Consider the following 17,182-nt stretch of genomic DNA (forward strand, 5'->3'; position numbering starts at 1 on the left):
GGAAGCCTGTCTAACTTGAGTCTAGTCAAGAACCCCTGGTACTTTCCTTGTAGTGACCAAGATGGACGTTACCCCAGCTTCACGGGGAGAGGAAGAGACTCTCTAAAGTCCAAGGGGACAAATATTCTCTTCTAAATTAAGCCTCGTCCTCTTCTGACCAGTTTGTCCTATGGGGGCTCAATGATGTTTGAATAACGTTTCATCGTTATAGGTGTAATTACAGCACATCCCTCCTCTAACCGAGGTACTTAGGATAATGTACCCGAGCACCTCACAGTCTTTATTTTCACAACAGCCCTGTTTGGAAGGACAGTGCTATTATCCACCTTCTTATAGATGGGGAACAGATGCACCAGAGAGGCTAAATGACATGGCCAAGGTAACCCGGGGAGTCTGTGCCAGACCAGGGAATTGAACCTAGATCTTACAGGTGCCAGGTCACCAGCCCAACCACCGGACCCTTCTTCCCCTTGGGTTGTGGTTAGTTTTTCCCCCACCAAAAAAAACTTCACTATATGAGTGTCACTAGCCTAGAAGACAGGTTGTCTGGCAAAGGTGTGCTGACAACTGCAGGAGGCCCCTACAAAGCCCTATTGTCACACCCGCCGGGGAACAGCTGCTGCAAGATTAAGAGCTTAGACGTTTCTCTTTATCATGGGGAACGGCAGCTTCTCTTCTCCTCCCATCTCGGCTGAGCAGAGGAGGGGGTGAAGTTAATTTTCCTATTTTGATTTTGCCATGCAAAAAAAACCAAAACACCTGTGGCCCCCAAGACATGCCATGGGGTACATCTTGGGAAGCCAAGAAGCGGTCCTGCCATGTGGCAGTGTACAGAACAGGCTCACCACTAGGTCATATGCCTTATAGGGGAAGGAGCTGCTTCTGGTACAATAAACCATCCCTGAAATAGCTCATTTCATTCTAGGTACCACATCAGAAAGGTATGGACAAAGCAGGTCGGAGGAGATCAGTGCGATGAAGGACTGATTTAGGAAGGAGAGTGAATGACCTACATATGCACAGCTTGGGGAAGTGAGCGCTAAGGTGGGAATAGGAGAACAATGTAGCAATATGTCCAGGATGTACCTGTTGAGGAAGGTATCAGAGGGGTAGCCGTGTTAGTCTGAATCTGTAAAAAGCAACAGAGGGTCCTGTGGCACCTTTGAGACTAACAGAAGTACTGGGAGCATAAGCTTTCGTGGGTAAGAACCTCACTTCTTCAGATGCAAGTAATGGAAATCTCCAGAGGCAGGTATATATCAGTGTGGAGATAACGAGGTTAGTTCAATCAGGGAGGGTGAGGTGCTCTGCTAGCAGTTGAGGTGTGAACACCAAGGGAGGAGAAACTGTTTCTGTAGTTGGATAGCCATTCACAGTCTTTGTTTAATCCTGATCTGATGGTGTCAAATTTACAAATGAACTGGAGCTCAGCAGTTTCTCTTTGGAGTCTGGTCCTGAAGTTTTTTTGCTGTAAGATGGCAACCTTTACATCTGCTATTGTGTGGCCAGGGAGGTTGAAGTGTTCTCCTACAGGTTTTTGTATATTGCCATTCCTGATATCTGACTTGTGTCCATTTATCCTCTTGCGTAGTGACTGTCCAGTTTGGCCAATGTACATAGCAGAGGGGCATTGCTGGCATATGATGGCATATATAACATTGGTGGACGTGCAGGTGAATGAGCCGGTGATGGTGTAGCTGATCTGGTTAGGTCCAGTGATGGTGTTGCTGGTGTAGATATGTGGGCAGAGTTGGCATCGAGGTTTGTTGCATGGGTTGGTTCCTGAGTTAGAGTTGTTATGGTGCGGTCCGTGGTTGCTGGTGAGAATATGTTTAAGGTTGGCAGGTTGTCTGTGGGCGAGGACTGGCCTGCCTCCCAAGGTCTGTGAAAGTGAGGGATCATTGTCCAGGATGGGTTGTAGATCACTGATGATGCGTTGGAGAGGTTTAAGCTGAGGACTGTAGGTGATGGCCAGTGGAGTTCTGTTGGTTTCTCTTCTGGGCCTGTCTTGTAGCAGGAGGCTTCTGGGTACACGTCTGGCTCTGTTGATTTGTTTCTTTATTTCCTTGTGTGGGTATTGTAGTTTTGAGAATGCTTGGTGAAGATCTTGTAGGTGTTGGTCTCTGTCTGAGGGGTTGGAGCAGATGCGATTGTACCTCAGTGCTTGGCTGTAGACGATGGATCGTGTGGTGTGACCGGGGTGGAAGCTGGAGGCATGAAGGTAGGCGTAGCGGTCGGTGGGTTTTCGGTATAGGGTGGTGTTAATGTGGCCATCGCTTATTTGTACGGTGGTGTCCAGGAAGTGGACCTCCCGTGTAGATTGGTCCAGGCTGAGGTTGATGGTGGGGTGGAAGCTGTTGAAAGCATGGTGGAATTCTTCCAGGGCCTCCTTCCCATGGGTCCAGATGATGAAGATGTCATCAATATAGCGTAGGTAGAGAAGGGGCATGAGTGGACGGGAGCTGAGGAAGCGTTGTTCCAGGTCAGCCATAAAAATGTTGGCATATTGTGGGGCCATGCGGGTGCCCATAGCGGTGCCACTGGTCTGGAGGTATATATTGTCACCAAATTTGAAATAATTGTGCGTGAGGATAAAGTCACAGAGCTCAGCAATAAGTTGTGCTGTGTCATCATCAGGGATACTGTTCCTGACAGCTTGTATTCCATCTGTATGTGGGATGTTTGTGTAGAGAGCCTCTACATCCATGGTGGCTAGGATGGTGTTTTCTGGGAGGTCACCAATGCATTGTAGTTTCCTCAGGAAATCTGTGGTGTCACGGAGATAGCTGGGAGTGCTGGTGGCGTAGGGTCTGAGTAGGGAGTCCACATATCCAGACAGTCCTTCAGTGAGAGTGCCAATGCCCGAGATGATGGGGCGTCCAGGGTTTCCAGGTTTGTGGATCTTAGGTAGTAGATAGAATAACCCCGGTCGGGGCTCTAAGGGTATGTTGATTTGTTCCTGAGTTAGTGTAGGGAGTGTCCTGATTAGATGGTGTAGTTTCTTAGTGTATTCCTCAGTGGGATCTGAGGAAAGCGGCCTGTAGAATTGGGTATTGGAGAGTTGTCTGGCAGCCTCCTTCTGGTAGTCAGACCTGTTCATGATGACAACAGCACCTCCTTTATCAGCCTCTTTGATGATAATGTCAGGGTGGTTTCTGAGGCTGTGGATGGCATTGCGTTCTGCACGACTTAGGTTATGAGGCAAGCGATGTTGTTTTTCCACAATTTCTGCCTGTGCACGTCGCCGGAAGCATTCTATGTATAGGTCCAGATATTCTGGACCTATACATAGAATGCTTCCGGCGACGTGCACAGGCAGAAATTGTGGAAAAACAACATCGCTTGCCTCATAACCTAAGTCGTGCAGAACGCAATGCCATCCACAGCCTCAGAAACCACCCTGACATTATCATCAAAGAGGCTGATAAAGGAGGTGCTGTTGTCATCATGAACAGGTCTGACTACCAGAAGGAGGCTGCCAGACAACTCTCCAATACCCAATTCTACAGGCCGCTTTCCTCAGATCCCACTGAGGAATACACTAAGAAACTACACCATCTAATCAGGACACTCCCTACACTAACTCAGGAACAAATCAACATACCCTTAGAGCCCCGACCGGGGTTATTCTATCTACTACCTAAGATCCACAAACCTGGAAACCCTGGACGCCCCATCATCTCGGGCATTGGCACTCTCACTGAAGGACTGTCTGGATATGTGGACTCCCTACTCAGACCCTACGCCACCAGCACTCCCAGCTATCTCCGTGACACCACAGATTTCCTGAGGAAACTACAATGCATTGGTGACCTCCCAGAAAACACCATCCTAGCCACCATGGATGTAGAGGCTCTCTACACAAACATCCCACATACAGATGGAATACAAGCTGTCAGGAACAGTATCCCTGATGATGACACAGCACAACTTATTGCTGAGCTCTGTGACTTTATCCTCACGCACAATTATTTCAAATTTGGTGACAATATATACCTCCAGACCAGTGGCACCGCTATGGGCACCCGCATGGCCCCACAATATGCCAACATTTTTATGGCTGACCTGGAACAACGCTTCCTCAGCTCCCGTCCACTCATGCCCCTTCTCTACCTACGCTATATTGATGACATCTTCATCATCTGGACCCATGGGAAGGAGGCCCTGGAAGAATTCCACCATGCTTTCAACAGCTTCCACCCCACCATCAACCTCAGCCTGGACCAATCTACACGGGAGGTCCACTTCCTGGACACCACCGTACAAATAAGCGATGGCCACATTAACACCACCCTATACCGAAAACCCACCGACCGCTACGCCTACCTTCATGCCTCCAGCTTCCACCCCGGTCACACCACACGATCCATCGTCTACAGCCAAGCACTGAGGTACAATCGCATCTGCTCCAACCCCTCAGACAGAGACCAACACCTACAAGATCTTCACCAAGCATTCTCAAAACTACAATACCCACACAAGGAAATAAAGAAACAAATCAACAGAGCCAGACGTGTACCCAGAAGCCTCCTGCTACAAGACAGGCCCAGAAGAGAAACCAACAGAACTCCACTGGCCATCACCTACAGTCCTCAGCTTAAACCTCTCCAACGCATCATCAGTGATCTACAACCCATCCTGGACAATGATCCCTCACTTTCACAGACCTTGGGAGGCAGGCCAGTCCTCGCCCACAGACAACCTGCCAACCTTAAACATATTCTCACCAGCAACCACGGACCGCACCATAACAACTCTAACTCAGGAACCAACCCATGCAACAAACCTCGATGCCAACTCTGCCCACATATCTACACCAGCAACACCATCACTGGACCTAACCAGATCAGCTACACCATCACCGGCTCATTCACCTGCACGTCCACCAATGTTATATATGCCATCATATGCCAGCAATGCCCCTCTGCTATGTACATTGGCCAAACTGGACAGTCACTACGCAAGAGGATAAATGGACACAAGTCAGATATCAGGAATGGCAATATACAAAAACCTGTAGGAGAACACTTCAACCTCCCTGGCCACACAATAGCAGATGTAAAGGTTGCCATCTTACAGCAAAAAAACTTCAGGACCAGACTCCAAAGAGAAACTGCTGAGCTCCAGTTCATTTGTAAATTTGACACCATCAGATCAGGATTAAACAAAGACTGTGAATGGCTATCCAACTACAGAAACAGTTTCTCCTCCCTTGGTGTTCACACCTCAACTGCTAGCAGAGCACCTCACCCTCCCTGATTGAACTAACCTCGTTATCTCCACACTGATATATACCTGCCTCTGGAGATTTCCATTACTTGCATCTGAAGAAGTGAGGTTCTTACCCACGAAAGCTTATGCTCCCAGTACTTCTGTTAGTCTCAAAGGTGCCACAGGACCCTCTGTTGCTGTTGAGGAAGGAGAGGGATTCTCTAGCTTAGTACATGGCACGTAACTAGGAGGAATGGGAACAAATTTAGACAGAAAGGGACATTTAGAATTAGTGTCAGGAAATTCTTCCTCAGTTGGTCTCTGAATGGTTTCCAAAGGGGAGTGGTGAAGCTCCACTGTTTGGGTCATTTAAAACTAGAGTAGAGTAGACATAACCCTAGCTAATGTCCTGTAACGAACAATCCTGGATGATCTGATGGACCATCACTTTCATGACTATCTTCTTGGAGAGTCTTGGGTTGCCTGAGTAATGAGACTTATCCAGTGAGACACACACACACACACACACACACACACACACACACACACACACACCCCAATGTGTGGCTGCTGTATTGATACAGACACTTCTGAGAGAATTTCCCAATGCCTGATAGGTAGAAACTAGACTGAATAAAGGGAACCATTCCAAGGGCATGACCTAGTTTGTGTTATTTCACTGAACAAACAGTGCAGGAAAACGTGTTATGCTCCCCCTGGGTTTGACAGCCGCTTTGGATAGATCTGGTTGCTAGGAACCAAAGGCCTTCAAATTAAATCCCTAAGGAGAAGTCACTCAGATCAGCTCCTGCAGCTGTTATACTTATCTGCCGTGGTATCAGTCCAACACAGGACGATAATCAGGGCCCTGCACCCTAGGCCCATTTCATTTGGTCAGCTTGATTAAAGCTGTGGGACAAAGATCTATTTTTGCAACACAGGTCATTTTGCATCACAGGGGTGCATGCAATTTGCATTCATTTTGTACAGCACAAAAGTCAACCTCCGCCTGGACTTGAGCAGCTTTGAAGAGGCAAGTCTAGCACCGCACCCACGCACACTTACATTGGGAGATGGCTCCAGCATGTTGTCCCCATGCCACCCGGAGATGGGCACGAAGGGGACTGTGGCAGGGTTGTAGCCGATCTTCTTGATGTAGGCGCTGACCTCCTTGACGATCTCATCGTAACGCTTCTCGCTGTACGGCGGCTCTGTGGAATCCATCTTGTTGATGCCCACAATGAGCTGCTTGACACCCAGCGTATAGGCCAGAAGGGCATGTTCACGGGTCTGCCCATTCTTGGAGATGCCAGCTTCAAATTCACCTACGCCAGCAGCAACAATCAGCACAGCACAGTCAGCCTGGGAGCAAGAAAGACATGAAGCAAATTAAGTGTTGCTGCCAACCCAAAGGAGATCTGTCCTCCGCTGCTCTGTCCTTGGTTCCTCTTGAGTAAGAAGGTTCATAATAACCTCTCCATGCAGGTTCCCTCTCTGATGTGACTGCTCCCACTAGCCTACATGATAAGAAACAGCATCCTCATCTTGAAAGCAAGCCTCCTCTTTCCCATCCTGCCAAGCCAACTCTGCCCTATTAGGAAATTATTTGCTATTGTACTAGGGAGAGAGGATGATCTTGCAGTGAAGGCCAAAGCCTGGTACTTGGGACTTCCAGGTTATGGTCCTGCTTTTGCCACAGGTGATCTTCAGCAAGTAATTTATTCTTTTGTTCCTCAGTTCCCTATGTGTAAAATGGGGCTAATAATACTTTCCTACCTCACAAAGGTGTTGTAAGGGCAAGTTCATTAATGCATGTGCAGTGCTCACCTGCTAGTGACTGGGGGCCACCTAGGAACCTAAACGGTTTCTCAGACCCTATTGATCCTTTCAATCTCTCGTTGCTTGTGGGTAGCTGCCCAATGCACACCGGAATAGGTTGAGCCTGCTCCTATCCAACACTTCTCTCTGCCACTGATTTTAATAGGCCCAAAATGCGTATTCCCGAGTCTCTCGAGACAGGCATTGTCTGAGCAGGTGCTACTGAAACTCCAACCCATATAACTCGTGTGCCAATTGTGCTACGCCAGACTGCCAGTTGAGCTTGGTCTTGTGACATGGGCTGGGGACCAGGACAAGACCATCCAACTCGAGTTCACAGCAGGGGCTTAATCCAATGCCCATTGAAGCCAATAGAAATCTTCCATCTTACCTCAATGGACTTTGGATCAAACCTCATGTGCACAAACCCAGCACACCATTATCTATCCCCGCTAGCAGGCAGGAGTTCTCTCATGACCACGTTCCCTCCTCCGCTACAGATAGGGACTACAATGGAAGCTGCCTGCAAGCATGAGAAGGCAGTACATGGTTTCAAAAATATGCATGGGCACCCCCATCCATCCTGCACCCCAGGGTGTGACCCAGCTGCCCTGTCCCCTTCCCGGGAGCCGCCCACCAGCACGGCACATTTTCACTTTTAATTCCTGCAATCCTTCTGCTCCTCCTCTCATTGTTCTCACCTGTGAGGTCCCTGTGATCATGTTCTTGATGAAGTCTCTGTGGCCCGGGGCATCAATGATGGTGATGTAGTACTTGGTGGTCTCAAACTTCCACAGGGAGATGTCAATGGTGATCCCACGCTCACGCTCAGCCTTCAGCTTGTCCAGCACCCAGGCGTATTTAAAGGAGCCTTTCCCCATCTAGCAAGTGATTAAAAGAAAAGAGGAGAGCAGCTGATGAGAAGAAACCTGAGCCCAGAAACAGATATGATAGTAAAGAATTATGGTGCAATACTGGAAAAATCCCTGACCCAGTATTGCTGGCTATTAGGTGAAACTGTGCACCATTGCTGGCTAACAGAAAACGCGGTTTCTCAATCCAGAAGTCCAGGTGTCGGTGTGGTCAGCCAATAGTTGAAATGAACACCACCACAGTATAATGCCTGATAGATTAAATCAATGAGATGATGATAGGATATTGTTGGCTGCTGCGTAAAAGAGCAATGTGATGTTGCTAAACGGTGGCTGAATTCACGGGCAAACCTATGCTAGGATATTGCTGACTAATGGATGAAATCGTGGCCAGAGGTATCCAATGCATAAAACCAGGCTGTGTGGGGCTAATCAAAGTAAATACCATCATGGTGTGACAGGCCTTGCTCATAGGTAAAGTCATGCTGTGATTTTGTAGCTAATGAGTAAAATCATGTTTTCTTTGTTATATTGCTTGTCAATTTAGCATTATGCCCACATATTAGCTCACTACCTGTGTCTCCCCCTTATGTCTCAATCTACATATATTCATGTAGTTGGGGAAGCCACTAAATTAGGTTTTGCCATGTGTTGGCTCCATCTTCCTCCCTCTGGCCTTTTCTGATGCCAAATCTTGATCAGAGCCTTCTGAAATCACACCAGTAGGGGGAGCTGCTCTTTCCCCTCCTGGATTGGAGTTGTGTGCATCCCTCCCTAAGTGTGAACCTTCTACCAATGAAAATGAAGTCTCAGAGAGAGGGGTGGGTGGGGCGGGGAGAACTATCCTGCAATAGGCTCTCTGACTGAGATGCACTGTAGTTACTTGGCTGTTGCCTGGCAGTGCTTACAGGAATAAAAGGTGTTAATGCTCATGGATATTCCGGTCTTTAAAAACACCTGAAATATTCTACACCAAAAAAATAGACCTTATCTAGAGAATTAGGTCATTCGCCATGGCATGCTTCGCCACTTCCTATGTAGTTCTCAAGAGCATAGCAAATGCCATAGCAGATTCATCTAGTCCAATAGCCTGTCTACAGCAGAAATCAGTACTAGATGCTTCAAAGAAAGATGCAACAAACTTCATAGGGGGCAATTATGGATGATCCACCCACAGTGGAAGTTTCTTCCTAACCACAGGCTGTTAGTTGTTGCTTGTGTCCTGAAATATGAGAGTTAATATTGCTGCATAAAAGTTTATCCTCTCTAACTTAACAGTGGATGTTCTGCTACTGTGTTGTTAGTTCCATTGCCATCAGAGTCAATGGAAAGTCTCCCATTAACTTCAGTGGACACTGGATCAAGCCCTTAGACAGCTGCCATGTTCCATCCCAGAGATAGAGGCGTGATTCCCCTGGGCACGATTTGTGGAGTACAGATTATTAATGGAGTGCAGACTGCTTACACAGATTTATCTTGGGAATGACTTTGCATCTGGCTACAGAGGGTGATGGGCATAGTCCTAAAATAGTTGAAAAACCTACTCCTTGCTACGTGGAAATAAACTGCCACACCGAGCAAACAGAAAGCCTACCTCTTCTGAATAGGTAGGAATGAGTTTCCATGCATTTCTAAAGGTGCATCTTCACATGTCCTTAGCTATAGGTTGGTGGCACTGGAAAAAGCTATACAAAGAAAGGAAGGTCCCAAGCAGTCCCTGTGTCCTTACAGCTAATTTACAAGGAATTCAGATTATAATCGGGATCTGAGCAAGTGCTAACAGTTCAACTCCTTTCAAACTTGCATACTTATTTGTCTAGCGCATTATTACAAATGGAAAAGGACAGGGGTTATTCTTACTGCAAATAATTACAGTTCAAAATAGTGTGGCTATATCAGAGAAAAGTACCAGAGAAACTGCTTTAGCTCGTGGAATTTATTAACAACAATACATAGATCTCATAGCATTTTTCATACAAAGTACTTTGCAAGAGACGGTATCAACAACCCCATTTCACAGATGAACAAACTGAGGCATAGTGTGAGGAAGGTCACAGGTAGAGCTGAGAAGAGACCCCAGGTCTCCGGGCTCACAAACCACAGCTCTGCTTGCTTAACCATGCTGCCTGTCAAACTGTATCCTCCCAGAAGAGCAGACTGGGATTTGAATCTACTCTGAACGTATTTGGGACGGTTCTTACCCTCATCTCTATAGACTATACCTTCAACATACAACTGTGCCTTCTTATTTGATACCTCACAACGTTCCTCCTCACTCAGAAAAACAGATGATTGAGAATTATCAAAGAGAGAGGGTTATTTGCTTACCCCCCCCCCAAAAAAGGGGGGGGGTGGTCCTTCCAGATAAGTGCTGAATCACACTAAAACTTACAATGTCATGCATAGCTTGACGACAAATGTGAGCCTTTATTTAACAAACAGATCCCCTCCCACCCCCGCACTCCCCGCCATCCCCCAGGTCCCTTTCACTGGGTATATTCAGTTACCCAGAACTGGTGTAGGAAAAAAACCTGTATTATCTAGCTTTACACAATAACTCTACTGTTAAATACCAGAAACTGCCTGATATTTCTCAATTAAGCTAAGCATCAAGGACAGTTATGTTCTAAGATCAAAAATAATGAATACAGACACCGTCCAAGCTACTACAACCTCTGTGATCTCGTGAAATAATTCTCTCCTTAAAAAAAAAAAAAAAAAAGGAGAAAAGATAAAATAGTACCGGGAAGGGGGGGAGAGAAGAGAAGCAGTGGTGGTTGTCATTTTGTTTTGTTTTTTTATTCATGCAGGCCTCCATTTCCTCCTAATGCAACTTAGTGAAAGAAAAAACCCCTCCACAGCCCTGCATCAGAAAATGGAGTCTGGAAGCTCAGTCAATAGGCTATTAATAGCAGCTTCTAGCCCCTGCATATTCTGGCAAGTCAGTGAAAGTGTCCGTTCAGTCACATCTAGAACAACCCAATTATACTGCGGCTCACTCATCGGTACAGGACAAAAATATCTACGAGAACAGCACAGTCCATTTTAAAAGAGAGTTTAGACACAGGATGCAGCTCTTGCTGAGAGAGCTGCAAAGGGAACGGATGACAAGGTAGAGAAAAAGGTGGTTTATCCTGGAGGTTATTCCGTAAATGCAAAGGGTTAAGAGACAATCAGCAAAATGTCTATTCAAGACTGGCAGCTCTAAAAATGCGACCATTTTTGTATATTACACATATTGAGTTTTATAAAGAAAAATCAAAGCGTATATGCATCAGACAGATTTATGATGGCCACAGACCTTTTGAAAAATGCATCAAGGCTCCTAATGGTTCATTTCACTAGAATTTACCATTGCCACGTTCGGAGCTCATTTAATTTAAAAATGTCATTCTGCAAAGGTATTTCTTCCCTTTTACTCTATGCATCTTCTCTTGTTATATGCTTTGGCTTTGTATGTTCTACGGTGAAAGCCAGATAAATGCATTTATTATTATGCTGCTATTATTATCGTCTTTATAAAAGAGAAATCATAACATTAAATGAAGTACACATATTTCAGACCAGATTTTCTACTTTGACAGCTACTGTCAAAACTACACACAAGATCCCAAACCCAAGAACGTAAATCGGTTTTACCAGACTGGATCAGACCATCTACCCAGTATCTAGTCTCCAACAATAGCCAAGACCAGATGATTCAGAGTACAATGCAAGAAATCCTAGAGCAGGCAATAATGGAATAATCTCTTCCTAGGGAAAACTTCCTTCTAGCTCCCAATATTTAGATGTTGGCTTATGCCCTAAAGTACAAGGATTTATCTCCCTTCCAGAATATTTATTCTTTTAAAGTTATAATATGATATCCCTGTAAATCTCCCATATATCTTTCAAATCATGCTCAACTCTTACCCGCATTGATATAATGTGGCAATGAGTTCCACAGCCAACTGGAAGAGCCAGAGAAAAGGGTGCAAAATGTCCTCTTTTACCAAGGCCAGAAGAGTTGGAAAGGCCCAGAGACAAAGGGATATTGGGAGAATAGGAACAAAGGAGGGCAGAGGAGTAGAGGGAAGGTTGAGATGGGGCACAGGAAGAAGGGAGGAAATGTAGGGAACAATCCTGCACTGGCAGGGGATGGATTGGATGATCTACAGGACTTGTCCATCACTCATTTGCTGAGGAGGGGACAAAGGAGAAGGCATGGGAAGGGTCAGAGGCCTCACCTCAGCAGCTTCCTTCTCAAATTTCTCAATGGTCCTTTTGTCAATGCCCCCGCATTTGTAGATGAGGTGCCCAGTGGTGGTGGATTTCCCAGAGTCCACATGTCCAATGACGACAATGTTGATATGCGTCTTCTCCTTCCCCATCCTCTTGGGTTATGTTGGAGAGGGCCGACGCTAAGCAAAGGAGCGGAAGAACAGCTGCGTTTTTTGGTGGAGGCTGGGGAGAGACAAACAAGAACATCAAAAGAGTCTGACAGCAACAGCAACAAGACCCAGGGCAACCAGACCTTCCCAGCAGCTTCACCCAGGCTGAGTCTGATGGCCACAATGACAACACTGGTTAGCTATTTAGATGTATTTTTACCTTCTGTCTCCTGAATTAAGGCACACGCTCCCCAGATACCAGCAAGCTAGATGTAGGCCAGACATAGTCAGGATTGTCTGTCCACCTCCCTTTTTTGTAGCAGTGATGGAGCCTGGCTGCCTCTGGCGTTGCTGTAGCTGATGCTAACTCCACTCATTTTCTATTTCTGTATGCTGTGTAAACCCTTCCAAGCCCCATGCAAGTCACCATCTTTTCAGCCTTTGCAAGCAAGCCAAAGATAGGTGATGAGACTGCTCGTTCAAAGTGACACGTCATAGGGGCCCCAAACATATTATCCTAGCTAGCCCTTGAAACCCTGCCAGACCGACAGCCTCACTTACAGGGGGTTGTTACTGATTTATTCCTGGTGCTTCTGTGTTAAAAATGCCAGTGATTTCTAGGCACTGCCTCCATTTCACGCACTGCTCTGCTCTCCGAGGAGCTCTCAGGCATCCATTCTTGTCTAGGCTTGTCTCAATAGAGGTCCTATAAGAGATTCAATTCCTTTCTGGTTCCCCATGGACTGAAATCTCCCAAGGAGCTCATGGTTAGGATGACAATATGGTGCCCACAAAAGGGAACAGCCAAAAATAACCCATGCTCAGCCCTCTCCCCAGAAGGTGAAATGGGAGCTTCCAGAAAACACAGCAATGCCAACAGACCATGCAGTAGCGACTTTTCTTCCACACATCAAGATAAAATTGAAGAGGAGGTATCGAAAGACAGTATAAAAGCAATACATCAGCCTCTCACAGGACCCTGTAGCGCTGCACCTGCTATAGTAACCGTGCAGAATAGGAGCCTAATAAAAACTAATTTCTTTTATCCACCCTTAAAGTTAAAAGAGGTCAGGGAAAGTTTGCTGGTATAAGACAGATTCCATCATGCACTCAGTGATATCCCCTGGGACTGGAGCAAACCCCTCCAGCTTTTTTACCCTTCATGGACCTGGCTCGTATCATTAAATCAGTTATGCTAATGCACATTATAAGCCAACAAAAATGAATGCAGTTCTTTCAAGTGGGAGCATCCCACATCCTCCAGCTGCAATACATTCAAGATAAGCAACCTCCAATGGTTTCAGACACCTCTCGACCGTATTGTTTTCAGGGTTAAAGCTGCTCAGTGCCTTTATTTACAAGTCGGTAGGAGGGTCAGGCATCTTGGGCTGGAAAATCTAGTTCTGTGCAAGCTCTGCGAACGGTCAAAACCCCACATACAGCACCTGATGGAGTCTGGTGACACAGCCTCCCCTTCTCTGCCCCTCCCTCTGGGTTATTTTTAAACCCGGACTGCCCCAGACGGGGCTAGTTCAAAGCAGCTATGGACTATTATTCCCTTTCTTAAGCCTTTCCTAGCACCCGGCATGCTGAATTCTGCCCCACATTTTCAAATCATCCAGCCACCTTTTCCGAGCGATCTGCAAATCCCCAATGTAGACACGTCTTCCCTCCCTTTCCTGGGGGGTGTCAGCACAAGGTCAAACCCAGCCGCTGCCCCCCTCCCGGCCTGATTTCCTTCTCTCTCCCCCCACTTCACCCCAGCCCAGCCTGGGAGCCGTTCCCAAGCCCCCAGCGTGGGGAGCTCGGAGGAGACGCGTTCGCCAGCCGCCGCAATGACACTGCCCTGACCTCGCCGCTTAAGAGCGGCGTATGCCCCGAGCAGACAGGACCGGCTCCGGGCCAGCCTTCGCCCCGCTTTTTGGAGCCCCTTTTATTCTGCACCGCCGGCGACCCCGGCTCGCCCTTCATCCCTGCCCGGGCATCACTCGCTGCAGCGCCTCCTCCCACCCCCGGCTGCAGCCCCCCGCTTTGCAGGCGGCCCCGGCCGCGAACCCCCGACCCTGCAGCCCCGGGTTCGAGCCGGCCCCGGGGTCCCCCGTTCCCACCGCAAGCGGCGGCGGCTGGGCGCTCTTACCGGTGGCGGCGCCGGGCTCAGACAGGAGAGGCTGCCAGCTTCGGCTCCGGCGGCTTTATCTCCCTGGGAGGGGGTCCCCCTATTGCCGGTGCCGGCGCAATGCAGTGACCCCCTGCGCTACAGCAATGCGGTACCGAGCGGGGCGGAGCCGGCGGAGGGGGAGGGCGCCTGGGAGCAGCGAGAGGCGGGGGGCAGGGAGGGGATGGGGGTCAGAGGATGGGAGAGGAAGAGAAAAATAGAGGGTGGGGTGGGGAGGGGGAGCTCGAGAGAGGGGGTGGGGAAGATTAGGGGGAATGAGGGGGTGTGGGGACGAGGGGGAGCTGGGGGGGATGGGGAGGAGGAGGAGGGGAGATGGGGGAAGCAGGAATGGGGGGGATTGGGGAGATAGAGGGAGGGGAGATAGGGGAAGCAGGAATGGGGGGAGGACAGGGAGATAGAGGGATGGGGATGGGGAGGGGGAGATAGGGGAAGCAGGAATGGGGGGGAGGACGGGGAGATAGAGGGATGGGGAGGGGGAGATAGGGGAAGCAGGAATGGGGGGGAGGACGGGGAGATAGGGAGGGGGATTGGGGAGATGGATGGAGGGGGAATGAGGAGATGGGGGAGATAGGGGAAAGCGGGAATGGAGGCAGGAGGGGGAGATAGAGGGAAGGGAATAAGGAGGGGGAGAGGGAAGCCGGAATGAGGAGATGGGGAGGGGAGATAGTGGGAAGGCGGGGGAGGGGAATGAGGAAGTGGGGAGAGGAGGGGGAATGAGGAGATGGGGGACAGGAATGACAAGCTGGGGGGAAGGGAATGAGGAGCTGGGGGAGGGGGAATGAGATGGGGAGGGGGAGATGGGGGAAGGGAATGAGGAGATGGGTAGGAGGAGATGGGGGAAGGGAATGAGGAGGGGGAGTGAGGAGAGGAGGGGGGGATAGAGTGTGGATGGCAGGAGAATGGGGTCAGAGGAAGGGCTGGGGAACCAAGAAGTGTCTTGCAAAATAGGGCAGCAGAAGGAGGTGGGCAGGAGGTGAGGCTCGAGGTCCTATCCAGCCACAGGCCGGGCAGAGTCAGGCCTAGCGGAGATATCTGCACCGTGTGGCATCGTCAGCACTAGGCAGCTGGCTGAGGTCAGCCGTGACTGGGCGCTGCTACCATCCGAAGGCTGCGGGGTGTCCCGTGTGAGACGAGCTGGTGGGCTCAGAACATTGTAGGGGACAAGCATCCACATGGCTGAAACCAGCCATAACATGCTGCTGAGGGCTGAGTGGGCCCTGGAGAGAGAACTTCTCACCAGCCTCCCAGCCAGGATTGAGGCACACGCCTGGGGCCATGAAAAGAAGCTTTCACTTCCGGGCCCTGTGCTGGACCTGTTCTCTGGCTCTGAACGCGACTTGCTTTGCAAACTTTAAATTCCCAAAAGAAAGAGAGAGTTGCTCTTGTGTGGCATCACTTGTCATTCCCCAGTGGAGCTGCAGGCTGGATTGCTGAAACACGGCTGTCCCTGGGCCCTTTTAGAGTAGGCCGCATTTGCCCCCCAAAGCCTGCAGGACATAGCAAACTGCCTGTGTGAGTGCTGAAGGCCTAGTGAAGCATTAGCAGTGATTGATATTCACCACCTAGGAGAGGCTATTGCCATTACAAATTGAATTCTGGCAGTAATCACAAGGCTATCAATTCAGTCTCTCTCCCAACTCCTTTTAGCCCATCCATTACTTTGGAGAAGACACCAAGGCTGGCCTGACCTGATTAGATTGCAAATTCACCTCAATGGCTAGAATGTAGGCTTAAAAGCTACCACTCCACATTTTGTTAGTGGTGGAAGGAAGTGTGTGCAGGAGAGGGACAAGTAGATACCAGCAAATAAATGCTATAGGATAGGGAGATTTTTACAATGGAATACACCTCTACCCCGATATAACGCGACCCGATATAACACGAATTCGGAGCAGCAGCGCTCCGGACGGGCGAGGCTGCGCGCTCCGGCAGATCAAAGCAAGTTCAATATAACGCGGTTTCACCTATAACGCGATAAGATTTTTTGGCTCCCGAGGACAGCGTTATATCGGGGTAGAGATGTACTTCAGAGGGAGGGAAAGCTAGAGTTGTAACTACTAGCATAGAGAGGCGTTCAGAGCTCTGAAGCTTGTTCATAGAGGGAAAGGCATGTTCAGGTCTGCATGACCTGTTTGGAAGTGGAAAGAAAAGGCTTCTTTCTAGATTTGCACAACGGGGTTTCACCATGGCTTATAAGTAATAATAATCATACCTAGCTCTTTTATATAGCACTTTTTCACCAGTAGATCTCAAAGCAATTCACAATCTTTAGTGTATTTATCCTCAGAACAGCCCTGGGAGGTAGGGAAGTGCTATTGTCCCCATTGTACAGATGGGGAACTGAGGGACCGAGAGGCCTAGGTAACTTACCCAGGCAGCGCGGATAAGATTTTGGATTCATCAAATATCAGTGTGTCTAATATTTAAAGCAGGGGACTGTGAGTTAGGACTCTTGGAGTCTATCCCAGTCTCTGCTATCGATTAGCTGTGTGACCTTGGGCAAGTCACTTACCTTCCCTATGTCTCAGTTTGCCAATCCTTAAAATGGGGCTAATGATTATCTAGCTCACAAAACTTATTTGGAAATAATTAAATCCTTCTATAGCTCTCCCAGACCTTCAGGTGAAAAGTCTAATTATTAGATTCAACACTGGTCATTTAAAAATGACATCAACATGCATTATTACAGCAGGAAACACTAGAGTTTATCAGCAAATATACAAATGAAAAAATAA

General features: G+C 48.3%; 1 protein-coding gene across 4 annotated transcripts in view; it reads right to left on the bottom strand.

The window, feature by feature from the left end:
• The window catches only part of EEF1A2 (eukaryotic translation elongation factor 1 alpha 2), a 28,056-nt gene extending 13,018 nt beyond the window's left edge, over nt 1-15,038 (bottom strand). The window contains exons 1-4 of one of the 4 annotated variants that reach the window (XM_005309577.4): nt 14,409-15,038; nt 12,128-12,344; nt 7,731-7,910; nt 6,277-6,573 (exon numbers count right to left, since the gene is read on the bottom strand). In XM_005309577.4, coding sequence (XP_005309634.1) covers nt 6,277-6,573; nt 7,731-7,910; nt 12,128-12,271 — 621 coding nt within the window. In that variant the 5' untranslated portion in view covers nt 12,272-12,344; nt 14,409-15,038. Of the gene's footprint in view, nt 1-6,276; nt 6,574-7,730; nt 7,911-12,127; nt 12,345-12,491; nt 13,489-13,897; nt 14,284-14,408 lie in introns of those variants that run through there. The other 3 variants (XM_065566179.1, XM_042858463.2, XM_024114915.3) reach the window with 3 other exon arrangements.
• Nucleotides 15,039-17,182: the final 2,144 nt, after the last annotated feature.

The sequence above is a fragment of the Chrysemys picta genome, chromosome 13, assembly GCF_011386835.1.
Source record: "Chrysemys picta bellii isolate R12L10 chromosome 13, ASM1138683v2, whole genome shotgun sequence".
NCBI lineage: Eukaryota > Metazoa > Chordata > Testudines > Emydidae > Chrysemys > Chrysemys picta.